Source organism: Parus major, chromosome 23 (assembly GCF_001522545.3).
Source record: "Parus major isolate Abel chromosome 23, Parus_major1.1, whole genome shotgun sequence".
NCBI classification, from domain to species: Eukaryota; Metazoa; Chordata; class Aves; order Passeriformes; family Paridae; genus Parus; species Parus major.
The window spans coordinates 4987779-5001129 of record NC_031791.1 but is presented as its reverse complement, the minus strand read 5'-3'; the positions used below and the strand labels follow the sequence as shown (position 1 = coordinate 5001129).

General features: G+C 61.6%; 1 protein-coding gene across 1 annotated transcript in view; it reads right to left on the bottom strand.

The window, feature by feature from the left end:
• Window positions 1–6994, bottom strand: part of FOXO6 (forkhead box O6) — a 35548-nt gene extending 28554 nt beyond the window's left edge. The window contains exon 1 of the mRNA XM_015649449.3: window positions 5891–6994. Within this exon, the coding sequence (XP_015504935.1) occupies window positions 5891–6319 (429 nt within the window). The 5' untranslated portion in view covers window positions 6320–6994. The remainder of the gene's footprint in view (window positions 1–5890) is intronic.
• Window positions 6995–13351: the final 6357 nt, after the last annotated feature.

Here is a 13351-nt window from a genome sequence, read left to right as displayed (position 1 = left end):
GGAACACACGAGGGAACACACGAGGGAACACACGAGGGAACACACGAGGGAACACACGAGGGAACACACGAGGGAACACGTGCCCATAGAGACCGCAGGTGCCCGGCAGCATCGCTGCCTGCACCCCCTGGGATCTGCCCAGCCCCACAGTCTGTCAGCACCAGGGGATCCGGGTGCAGCCATCCCACTGCCAGCATCCTGGGCTGTTTGGAACTCTCCTCAGCCCTACAGGCCCCAGGGAGCAGGAGCTGGGCTGAATCGCTGCTGCTCAGTGGGTACAAAGTGCCACCAACCCCAGTGCAAAAGCCCCAGAGCCTCCCCGCTCCAAGGCCCTGCTGGGCCTGGAGGGATGCACGGGGGTCCTGGGGAGGGGAAGAATGAGTCCCTTGCTGACAGAGTGGACACACAGACCCCAATATCACCCCATCCTGCTGCTGAGCCCCACCCCACAGGACAGCAGCAGTCCCAGGGGTGGACATCTCCTGATGTCCCTGCCCGTGGCAAGGGGTTGGAACAAGATGATTTTCAAGCACAAACCAGTCTGATTGTGATTCTGTGACACCTCACAGCAGGCAGCAGCTCGGGATGCCCTGGGATGATGGAGCATCCCTGCTGGGAGGGAAGGAACCAGCCTGCCTTGGGGGTCCCTGGGCTCCCCGCCCAGCGCCTCCTCCTCCTCCTCCTCTTCCTCCTCCTCCTCCCTGCAGCGGGTGAAAGCGAGCTTTGTGCCGGGGCTTTCAGTTCCCCTGGCTGGCACCCGGCCAAGGCACCACATAATAATGAACAGATGCTGTCCAAAATGAGCCTCAGCGGCAGACAGGCGAGCCTCCGCGTGTCCTTCCGTAACCCAAAGTGCCTTTCACCCCGGCACTAAGCAGGCACCTTCGCTGGGAGCCGGCGGGAAGCGTCAGGATAATTAAAAGTAACGTGAGCTGGGAGCAGGGAGCCCACCGTGGTGGGTGCAGGGGACAGGGGGGTGTCAGGGCGAGGGCAGACCCAGCTCCAGAGCATCCCCATGGGAGACCCAAGGACACGGTGGCTGTGAGGCCTGGGATGAACCCCCGAGATGGAGGAGGCAGCCTGGGGATGGGGGTCCAATCCATGTTCAGACCCTGCTGATGCATGGGGAGGGGACATTTGTCCCTTTTCTGTAAATTCTGTGCCATGACCCAGAGGTGACAGGTGTCCAACACCACTCCTTAAGCCCCAAGGGCCTCCCACTGCCAGCAGCATCCCAGTGAGGGTCCCAAGGAGCCCCAGCTCACTCCTGGCCCGACCCACAGCCTCCTTAAAAAATATTTCCAAGGTTTTTTTAATTACAAAATCCATTTCCCAGCCCAGGACGCTGGTCCTCCTCCCATGCCAGCACCAGGACACAGAGGGAAGGAAGCACAAGGGGAAGGACAGTGAGAATGCCAGGCTGCAAGCACTCTTCTAGTCCACAGGATCTTAACTGTAGTTTATATTCCAGTGGTTATTAAAAATAAAGGGGGAAGTGGGGGAGGAAGCTAAGAGCAGAGCAAGCTGTTCATTTGGAGCCTTTCCCTGGGGTTTAATAAAGCCCCACTCGCTTCTGTAGTATCATTTTTATGCTATCATAAAGCCGGACCATTTAGCAGGTTTGTGTTACTTCAGCAGTTAGCGCTGCATGAGAAGCGATTCCAGAGGAAGGGAGAGAAGGGAAAAATAAAAAAATAAAAAAATTTGAAGATGAAAACCTCCAAAAGGAGAGAGCAAAATGAGGTGGGAAGGAGGAAAGGGGATTCCTCACAGCCACACTGACGGCAGCACTGCAGCACATCAGGGGGATGTGAACAGGTGGGGAGACCCCCGCTCCAGCCCCGGGATGATGGAGGGTCAGAGACCCCAGCCCAGCATCCAGAGGGACCCTGCCTGTGCTGGGGGGGGTCCCCATCTCACAAGGGATCCCGGGGGTGCTGCGGGGACAGGAGAGCCAGGCTGGCACATCCAGGAGCTGAAGCAGGGTGAAGGAGCCCAGCTCCCCCCAGCCCTGCAAGCTCCTCGGGCTGACCGGGCTCTCCTGACCCCTGGAGCTCCCGGCCCAGCTCCCAGCTCTCTCTCCGGGAGCATCGGGCTCTCCCAGCTGCTGGAAAAATCTCCATATATGGCGAGGATGGGATACGTGACCGAGCTGAGCCGAGCCAAGCTGCCCCAAGGGGAGCCCTGAGCGGCCAGCCCGCACTCAGCCGGCTCCTGGAGCCCCCGGCCGGCTGCTCCCCACACTGCCCATCCCCGCACAAACGGGAGCGAGCCTGATGTGCACCCCCAGGTCACCCCAGGGCCAGGTCACACCATCCTCCCTAAGTGTCCCTTCACTGCTGCGCCACCCCAGGGGCAGCACCCACGCCCTCAGTGGGGAGAGTCATTGCCAGCGGTCCCAGGCGCTGCCTGGAGCCTCTCCAGCCACACTGGGCACGGCTCCAGAGGCACTGGCCCCATCCAGGAGGGGAAGAGCGGGAGGTGGCACCAGGGAGAGAGCCACAGAGCCAGGAGCTGCTCGCTGGAAGGGTCCTCTCCCCCTTAGCCACAGCTCAGGGGTCCACAGAGCAGCCTGGAACCCCAAACCCTGGAGCAGCAATGGGAACTCTGACCACGCTCCCACTCCCACACCGTTTCCACACCTTTTTCTCCCTAATTCATTTCCTTCCTGGCCTGCAGGAGGACGGTGGCACCTGGCAGGGGGGTGTCTCTGCACGGCAGCCCCGGCCCCCATGGCAGGCACAGCCGCCACGCTACTGACCCGGCAATAGAAAGGAGGAGGAGGTGGAGGGAGGGCTGGGAAATTAAGGTTTTCAGCGCTGTCAGAGCCGCATCAAACAGGCATCCACCAGCTGATGGCTTGATTGTTATATTTTGGATGTCAAACCGGAGCAAGCAGAACCCTTTAAAATGCATCAGTGCCGCTGCCTTTCTGACTGAGGGTGTTGGTTTCCCATTAACAAGAGGAAAGCGTGAGCTGGAGCAGAAAACTTCAAGCGCTTTGGAATTGATAAAATAACAACTCCCTAATTAAGCAGAACTGTCAGTCAGCGGGAGCCCGCTGCCCTGCATCGGGAAGCAGCAGCAGCAGCAGCTCCTGGTGCACAATCCCGACAGCTCAGCCCGTGGGGGGATGCACTTCCCGAGGATCAGCAGCCAGAGCATCCCCACTGCGTTCTCCATCAGACCCAGACAGGTCCTGGTCCTGGTCCCAAGGCTGGGCACGGCTGAGGTCTTTGGGTTCCGTCCCTCAGTTTACCTCACCGTGAATGATGAGGCTGCTCCATCCCTGGAAGGGACCAAGGGCAGGTTGGACAGGGCTTGGAGCAGCCTGGGATAGTGGAAGGTGTCCCTGGCTGTGGCAGGGGGTGGAATGAGATGAGCTTTAGGGTCCCTTCCAACCCAAACCATTCCAAGACTCTAGGATTTTATGACACCATGCAATGCAGTGCGCAGCCTGGTGGGGAAGGAGAGGCCTGACCCCAAAATGCAACCCCTGCCAACAACCTTCCCTTTCAGGAGACAACCACCAGCCTGGGGCACACATTCCTGACAGACACATCAGACACCACAGCCAGGTGCACATTCAGCACCCCCTGTGCCAGCTGGATGCAGGAAGGAGTCCGGCTGTGAAGGTCTCTCCAGTGCTGGAGCAAGGCAGAGAGGGTTTGGAGAAGTCAAGAGTGGGATTTGAAGTGTTCAAAGCCAAGCTGAACAGAGCTCTGGGCAACCTGCTCCAGTGGCAGGGGGTGGGATGAGATGGACTTTAAGGTCCTTTCCAACCCAAAGCATTCCATGATCCTACAGAGCCTACAGCAGCACAGCCAGTGCCCGTGGGGACGCTGGGCCCTCAGACCCCACCATCCTGCTCTGGCCAGCACAAAGAGGCTGTGAAGGACCCAACCAAAAAAGTAGCCGGGACCTCACTGCGACTCTGCCGTGCTGGGCACTGAAAAGCTGTAGCCCTGCCTGCTTCTCCCAGGCAGGGAACAGCAAATTCCCAGAGCCCTGGGGGCTCCCTCAGCACCCAGGGAGGGGATACCCGGGGGGTTTGGGGCAGGGGACAGCCAGGAGGGACCATGGGCTGTGGGGAAGGCGTTTAACCCCTGACATGCTGGTGTCTGATGAAACCACCACGCAAAGGGGGTCTCTGTTTGTCACCCTGGGCTGTTGCCACCCCCCGCAGCTCCAGCCCCAGCTGGGCACTTGCAGCACCAGGAGAGGCTCCAGGGCACCCTGCTCTGCCCAGCCCGGAGTGCAGGGCACTTCACAGGGCAGTCCTCAGCTGCAGGGTTCAAATCCCAGTGAAACCAGGGCAAGGGAATCAGCCCCAGCAGTGCAGCCCAGGCAGCAGAGCCACGGCACAGGAGCTCCGAGCCAGAGATCAGCCAGGAAAGGGAACAGCATCCCATGAAGGGGTGCACACAGGGGAGCCCACCTGAGCAAGCAGCCCCTGAAAATAACCCTGGTGCTCAATAGCAGCTGGACTCTGAGCCTGTCCTCCCTCCTTGCACACCACACAACATGAAGGCCCCAATGACACGTGTGACTGCCTGGGAATCCCTGCACTCCTCATCCCAGTCCCTGCTCCAGAGCCCTGACACATCTCCAGACCCCATCAGTGCATATCCCCTGCTGTCCCCATGGTGGGAGACCCTTCACCTGCCCAGGGCTGTGCAGGTCTCACCCCGGGCAGAGCTTTGAGCGGCCCCACACAGGCACCACCTCCTGCCACCTCCACAGCCCTGACACCCTCCCCTCACCGGGGGGACACCAGCTGCCCTCAGCCCTCATCAGGAATGGGTGCCCATCCCCTTGCACAACAGCAGCTCCCACAGCCTGGATACCGGTGCCCTGTTGCCCAGCCTTCCTGCCCCAAAAGAACCCCGTTTGCACCCAAGAAGGACCCCCGAGGTGGGCTGGATCTGGCCGGCCCCAAAGGAGCCAGGACACGCGTGCCAGGGCCATTAGGCTGGTGTGGGAGCCCCCGGAGCCTGGTAACACACTAATCACACTGGAGGTGACAGGGCTTAGGGGAGGACTTAAGAGAAACTGGCTCCTTTTTACTGACACCATCTGGACACAGCCGATCTCTTCCCCCTTTTCAGCGCAGAGCCCAGCCAGAGGGGCAGGGGCCGGGGTGAGCCAGCCCCAGCACCCTCCGTGCCCTCAGCGGGGCTGGGGTGGCCGGTGCCGATCCCCAGCTCGCAGCGCCAGAGAGGGGAACACCGCCTGCGCCAGGGAATCCTAAGGAGCCCAGGGTGCCAGGCGAGCAGAGAGCCGGGGAATGCCAGCTTGGAGCCGCGGGGAGCGTGCGCTGCCTGCCTGGCCCCCCGGGAGGGGGACGCGGCCCCGGAGAAGGCGGGGGCTCAGCCAGCGGGAATGCACCGGGTAAAAGCCGGTCTGGAGACGGCAGTGTGGGAACAGCCCTCCGTCCGGCTGTCCTGCCACCGGCACACGGGGACCTGCCCCGGCCGGGGTCCCCACAGGCACGGCCAGGAGAGCGCTGATACCGGGCTTATCGCTCGCTGTAGCCCCGAACTTGGGGCTGGCACTCACTGTAGCCCAGGGCTGGCTCACCGGGGAGAGCCGCCTGTCGCCATCCCTCGCCCCGACCTGCCGGGGGACGGCGGCACCGCTCCGAGCCTCAGCCCGGCGGGTGGCACCGGGACAAGCTCACCCCGGTTCCAAAACACAACACCACGAGGCACCGGCTCTCCCCAAAACTTGACCGGGCCCTTATCTCCCCAGCTATGAGGACGGCGGGGATCCCCCAGACCTCCCCACCAGGACCGAGCTCCGGCTGCCCCGGGAGAAACCTCCAAGCTCCGGCACACCTTCGGGAGAGAGGGCAAAGTTGCGCTGGGGTTGGGGTCAGGGGGTCAGGTACCTTCCAGCCGGCGGAGCTGTTGCTGTCTCCTTTATCCTTAAAGTAGGGGACGTATCGCACCATCCAGTCGTAGATCTGGGAGAGGGTGAGGCGCTTCTCCGGCGAGCTCTCGATGGCTTTGGTGATGAGGTCGGCGTAGGAGAGGTTGCCCCAGGCGTTGCGCCGGGAGGTCTTGGCCTTGCGGAGCTGCCCCACATCCGCGCCGGGGGGCGGCGGGGGAGCGGCGGCGACTCTGCGCTCCACCGGGGCCGCCGCGTTCTCGGCTCCGTCCCCGCCGGCCGCCAGCGCCGGGGTTCCCCCCGCGCCCCCATCTTCCTCCTCCGCCGCCAAGTCGGGGTGGGGGAGAGGCCAAGTGCAGGAGCGGGGACGGCTCTGCGGCTCGAAATCCGGGTCGATCTCCACCTGATGCGCCTGGAGCTTTTCTTCCATGGTCGCCTCCCCGCTGCCACCCCACAGCCCCCCCCGGAGTTACGGGCGGTTTCCACCCAAAAAAAAAAAAAAAAAATAAACCCAAACACACAACAAAAACCCCAAAATCTCAAGAGGGAGAGGAGTGCGAAGGCGGGCTCCCTGCCCAGCTGGAGGGGAGAAGGGAAGGAGGAGCCGCTCGATGCGCGGGTCCTGGCGGGGGGAGCCCCGAGTCCGGGGGAGCCCCGGGTCCGGCGGCTTTAGGAGGCGGCTGTGCCCGGCGCCGTGCCGGGAGCGCCGAGCCGGGGGACACGCTGCATGGTCCTCGGCCGCCTCTCCAGTCCGGGCCGAAGCAGGGGGATGTTTTTTGGTTCGGATTTGGTTTTGGTTTGGTTTTTACCAGCCGCGGAGCTCCGGAGCGGTTCCCGGCTCGGTAGCCAGCGGGGCGGCTGCGGGCGGGCAGGGCGCGGGGGCGGCCGCATCCATCGGGCTGGCGGCGCGGTCAGGCAGCAACAGATGAACCGGAGCGAGCGGCGGCGGACGGCATCCTCGGCCGGGGACCGGCGGGCTCCGGGGCCGGGCGGCGGGGCACCTAAGCGGGGAGAAGCGGGACGGAGATAGTGGGAGCCCTCGGCGCGGCGGGCGCAGTCTCCCGCGGGCTGCCCGGCGCTAGGTCCGGCGGCGCGGCGGAGCCATGCTGGCGGGCGGCACGCACCTGACAGCGCCGGCGAGGGCGGCGGCGGGCGGCTCCCGCCCCTACGCCCCCCCGCTCCGCTTCAGCGGCCGCGCACCTGCCCGCCGCCGCCGCCGCCGCCGCGCTGCCGCCACGGCGCGGGCGGGCCACATGCTGGGGCGGCCGCGGCTCGCTCGTTCCCTCCTTCCCTCCCTCCGCCGTGCCCGTTCCCGAATGCGGGCGCCGCCGTGACACAGGGGGAGGGCCCGGAGGGGCGGGGGGAGGGCGGGGGAGGGGAGTGCCCCCGCGCCTCGCGGGGCAGCGGCGGGGCGGGACGGAGCGGAGCGGAGAGCCCCGGCACCGCGCCCCGGCACCGCGCTCCCCCCGCCCGGCCCGGGCCGCGACCCCCGCCCGGCCCCGCCGCGGCCCCACGTGCGCCCCGGGCGCCCCCCATTGTTGCCCCGGGCCGAGGCCGCCGCCTGATTGGCTGGAGGGGCCCGGCGGCCACGCCCCCCGCGCCCGCTGATTGGATGGGCGCCGGCGGGACGCTCCGCGCGCGGGGGGGATGAATGGGGGGCGCGGCCCCGCCCCGCGGGTGACGTCACGGGTGCCGGCTGCATCCGCGCGTCACCCCGGGCAACGCGGCCGCGCGGAGGGACACGCCCCTTTACTACGGGCCACGCCCCCAGCGCCTCGGCCACGCCCCCGCAGCGCCGTCGGGGAGACCCCGAGCGGGCCCCGCCCACCGCGCCGCAGCCACGCCCCCGTTTAGGACACGCCCCCTTTCCACACTGGGGGAGATCCCCACCCCGATCCTGATCCCCACCCCGATCCTGATCCCGACCCCCGTCCCCTCGGGGCCCGTCCCGCCCGCAGCTCCCCGGGTCCATCATCCCACAGCTGATGTCCCCTGTGGGCGTGCGGTGACCGTGGGGACGGAGCCGCGCAGCCCGCCTGTCCCGGCGGGGCAGCAGGAGCGCGCTATTTTCCTGCCCAGCCGCACACAGCCCGGCAGCCTCGAGGGTGCAAACCCCTCCTCGTGCGCCCACCTGCAGCTCTCACCCACTGGGGACACTCCCTGATCCCTGCCCCCTGCATCCCCCTCCTCACGCACCCCCTGGGGACACACCCGCGGCACTGCACGCCCTGGGGACAGAGGTGTCTGCAGCAGCAGCTCTGTGTCCCCCACCTTCATCCCCTCCCCAGCACCCCAGGGACGCTCCTGCCTCACACTGCCCACCGCAGACCCGTCCCTGCCCAGCAGCCATGCCTGGGGAACGCTGGCACTGAGTTCCCTGCATCCTTGTGCTGTTTGTCACCCGTGGTGCCACCAGTTGTTCCTGTACCAGCGTCTTTCATGCCACGGTCACGTGGCAATCCTGTTCCTGCAGCCCCATTCCTGCTCCAAAGGGATGGCCTGAGGTTACCCGAGCAACTGAGGAGCTGATGGTTCCAGCCTGGAAGTGCTCGGCCTGACAGCTCTAATAATATAATGAAGTACAATATAATCTAATAGATACAATATAATATAATAAATATAATACAATATACAGGCGGGACTTGACAAGTGCTCTGTTTCACAACCCACAGCGACAGTGATGGCTGCAGAGGCTCCAGCTGTCCCTGGAGGCACATCCCAGCAGCTGGGGTGTGTTCATTGACCCCCTGCCAGGCAGTTGGGGACCTGCTGGCCAAGCCACACATCTCCTGGTGTCACTGCTCCGGGGAGGCTCAGCCAGGCTGGCACCTCAGCACCCTCAGAACCTGGACCCCAAAATCCCCTGACCCTGAGTGGTGCCAGCCCCCACATCTCCCTGGGCCTCCGTCCTCCCCCGAGCATTTCTCCAGGGATTTATCCCAAATTTCCCTGGCTGTGGTTTACACCCATGACCTCCTTCCTCTGCCCAAGGGCGCGCCGTTCCCTCCTCTCTCTGCAGCCTTTTGCCCACTTGGAGCCCAGAGATGTTTTTTCCCTCAGTCTTGCCTTTCTTAGTCAAAACCCTCCCACATTTCTCACCCTCTCTCCCAGCCTTATTTTTCCAGCTCAGCTCCCCAGGGCCGAGCCAAGCAGAGGGTCCCAGCCTGGGCAGCCCTTCCTGCTGGGCAGCTCCGTGGGTGCCTCTCCCTCCTGGTGCCGCTCGGTTCCTCCTGCTGCGCTTTTCCTCCTCTGCTGCAGCAGGTGCCTCTCCCTGCCCTCACCCTCGGCCACCTCAGCCCTTGGGGATGGCACTGAGAGCTTCCTGCCCACACTGCCAGGTCACCCTGGAGCTGTAGCAGCTCCCGATGCTGCAGAAACACGCTGGGCTCGCTCACCTGCTGCCTCAGTTTCCCCACTTGGAGGCCAGCCCCTCCAGGCAGGCATGCTGCTGGGGAAGGTGACAGGTTGGACAGCTTTGTGGCTCCTCGCAACCAAAGCTGCTCGCATCCCATGGTGCTCCCATCCCTGGCTTGCCCAAGGCGCATCCCTGACCTCCTCACTCATCCCCAGGGATGCAGAGCAGCACATTCCTGGGTGCAGGTGTCCCCATTCCTGGCTGCAAGGTACACACAGGGCTGCCATTCACTAGAGGGGGGGTGGTGAGTCCTCTGCCCCCAGCAGAAACACGGGGCTGGCTCATCCCCTGCTTCCCAAGCACCTGGATAATTATCACTCATCCTCCCGGCACCAGGAGGCTCCGTGCAGGAGCAGCTCCATCAGCCAGCTGCACACTCCCCTTGGAGCTGCAGCCCCTCTGCTCAGCCATCACCCCGTGGGGACAGACAGGCCAGGGGGCAGAGCTGGGGACACCAAGCTGCCACCTCTGTCCCCCAGAGCCCAGGGTCCCCCTGCTCCCAGATGCCAGGTGCCCACTGGGGAAGCTGGGGCTCTGTGGGGTAAGACCTGGAATTTCAGAGATCTTTCTGAGTCAATGCCCTCCTACATCTCTCAGCTGCTGCTCCAGCCCTGCTTTTCCAGAGGCTGGGATGAGCACAGAGGGCCAGGGGGAAGAGCAGAGCAGAGCTGGCGGGGTCTGGGTACACAAATCTCCAACATCCTTGGGAATGGTCACACTCCCAGGCCTGACAGAGTTCAAACAGTACGTGAACAACGCTCTCAGGCACAGGGTGGGAATGTTGAGGTGTCCTGTGCAAGGCCAGGAGTTGGACTCAATGATCCTCCTGGGTTCCCTGTCCATAACTCAGGATATTCTGGGATTCTGTGATCCTTCCCATGCCAGCACAGCCCTTGCCAGATGCAACTCCCTGCACCTTTCCCTGGTGGCTTCCAGCAGCACCTGGACAAAGGTGTCCAGTGGAATGGAATGTTGAGGTGTCCACTGGAAGCTGTGCTTCCCCCTCTCTGCCCACCTGGCCAGGAAATGGGGCTCCTCTGCCCCCCAGCTCTGGGGCACAAACCAGTTTGCTCCTGATGGTGATGAAGCTGTTCAACACTTTGGTTTATTGTGTGAAGTTCACAATTCAGGAGAGGGAGGGAAGGAGTGACACAGATGTGCCCAGCCTCGGTCAGGTGCCCAGCACCTCCATGGTGGGAAGAATGAGGCTGAAAGGGAAAACAGGAGCTCAGAGGGGATGAACTGGACAGGTCCAACACATCCATGGCAGTGAGGGGGCTGGACCTGCCCTGTCTATACCCCCAGACAGCACTGGAGCCGTGTCCACCAGCAGGACATGCACAGACTGCTGGATGCTCCAATGCTCCAGTGCCTGTGGGCTGGTGGATGCTTCAGTACCTTGGCTGCTGCAAAACTGGTCTGAATGGTCTCAGAATGGTGTGAACGGGAGGACTTCCAGCTCCTCAGCATCTGCCAGCCAGTGTTGGGTGAGGGGCAGCTGGAAGAGCAGGGTCTGGGCAGAGCTGGGGGATCACACCACCACCCTACCCGAAGGGAGAGGTCTGTGCAGTGAGGAGCCAGAGGAGCAGCAGGAGGAGAGGTGGACCTCTGGGATCTCACAGATCAGACACCAGGAGGGCAGTGCAGGCTGAGCCCCCCCTCCCTCAGCCCCTCTGGGCAGAGCCAAGGCTTGGTGTCCTCAGCTGGTGCTGGTGTCAGCTCCCATCCCACCCCACCAGGCCAGCAGGATCTCCATCTGACTGATTCCCACAACATCCCGTGCACCCTCTGTCCTTCCCAGCCCCCTAGACCGACACCTGAGGGCTGTCCTGAAGCCCCCATCCCCTTCAGCATCCCGGCAGCTCCAGGATCCAGGACAGAACCCCAACGGGAAGCGTTTTTTGGGTGCCTGCAAAGGGCTGGGAGGGGAGGAAACACCAAGACAGCCCTGGCAGCACACGAGGCGCCTGCTTTGCTTTGTGAGGCAGAGCCACACGTGCAGCACGTCCTGTGAAATGAAAATTCCCCCAAATGCTAATTCAGGCCTCGGAAACGCCACGTGTGACGCTCCTGCGTCGCTTCCTCCCTGGGATGCCGTGGCGCGAGGAGATCTCAAGCGGCGCCTATTAAAAAGTACTTTCACGGAACATAAAGTGGAAGTTAAGTGAAGGAAATGATAAAGTCAAAATGAAATATTTTTACTTTCCTGAAATGAACTTCGTGTTTTGACATGATGGGAATAAACATTTTGACACTGCTGAAACGAGAAAGTCAAAGTGATTCTGTGAGGCTTCTTCCCGGGAAAACGGCAGCGAGATCGACAAGTTCCCAGAGAAAGATTTGATTCCAATAAAGCCCTGATTTCTGATGGAAAACCATTCCAGGGAGTCCCTCAGCTTTGTGCAGAGAACAGGTTTCCAGGTGAGACCAGCACTTGAGTCGCTCCCCAGAACAGTAACAGGGAAGGCAATCTGCCTTTATCCTGCTGGGAAAGGGAGGGATGGATTCTCCACCATCACATAAAGACTGATGCTGAACCCCCAGTCCATGCACAGGTGTCCAACAGCAGCAGGGTTTGTCCCCATGTTTGCCATGGGCATGCTCAAGGTCACATCCTGTCAAACCAAGGGTGGCACAGTGGGATTAAATTTTCATACTTTTATCTGGGGAAATTTCAAGAGTTATTTTTTTCTTTTTAGTTGAAAATCCAAATCATTGCATTTTGAAGGGTTGGAGTTTTGCTGAAAAACAGACAGATTCTTTAGGAATAGTCTCATGTAGCTGATGGCTTCATTTTTCATGTGATCCCAGTTGGGTGGGAAATTGCTGACCAACCTTTGGCAGAAAATTTCCGATCAACCTTTGGTGCACAATCATACACTGGATTTTGCTCCAGAACAACATTTAGGGAGAAATTTGTTCTTTAATAATAGCAATGCTAATAATAGTCTTCAATGCTAATTCTTGGCAGCAATTCCATGTGGTTAAACATACCTTTGGTGCATAGAAAATGGTGCATGTCGTGCAACAACTTCATTCACTCTCTAATCTCCCCTTCTGGCACAGCCACCACGGCCAAGCACGAGGGCAGGGAAAGCTGCAGCCCAGCACACCATTCCCTGTCTCCACACCACCAGGCTGCAGCAGCTCCTCTGGGCTCAGCATCACCCTGACAGCTCACAGGACTTGTCACAGCCCCCCAGTAGCCAAGGGAGAACCTCCTGGGCAAGAGACCTTCGGGGATATGGCTGATTCCTCACACTGGTGAAGGCATGAAACCCTTGCCAGAGGTTCAGGTCACCAGCAGGGCTGTGGCAATCCTGTTGGGAAGCATTTATGGGCAGCTGAGCTCCTATTCAGGACCCCCCTGTGCTCCCCAGGTCCCAGCACTGCCCCATGTTCCTGGTGCTGCTGACATGGAGGCACCAGCATCATCCACCTCTCGCTGGTGACCAAGGACACACGGGGAGGTGAGTGGTGAGAGACCAGGAGTGCCTGGGGGACGTGCTGCTGGTGGTGCTGGGGAGGTTGCTGTTGTTGGTCACCAGTGTGGGGGGTGTGACAAAGAGCCCTCAGCCCCAGCACCCCTCCAGGCACTGCACCCCACCTCCCCGCAGGATGGCATCCACGCTGGAGACTTGGTCAGCCCCAGATCTGGGAGAGGGATCCCTCAGTCACAGCTTCTGCAACAGCTTCAGCCTCCCTTTGCATGTAGAGGCAGAGCACTCGTCTCCAGATTGCATGCTAATGAAGCATCCTGGAATCCCTGCGTGGTCGCTTCCTAGTTAGGCTCATCTGCCTGAGTGAACTGAAAACTGTTAAACACATTGAGTGTGTCAGACCAGATATTATCAGAAATAAGACTACCTTTCGCTGGCACCCACAGCTCCCAGACACACAGCAAAAAGATATTTAAATCTTTTCCAGCTGTCTCCCATGTTTCCAGAGAGGCTCAGCTCTTACAGGTCTTTTTAACCCTTCCCTTCCCTTCCCTTCCCTTCCCTTCCCTTCCCTTCCCTTCCCTTCCCTTCCCTTCCCTTCCCTTCA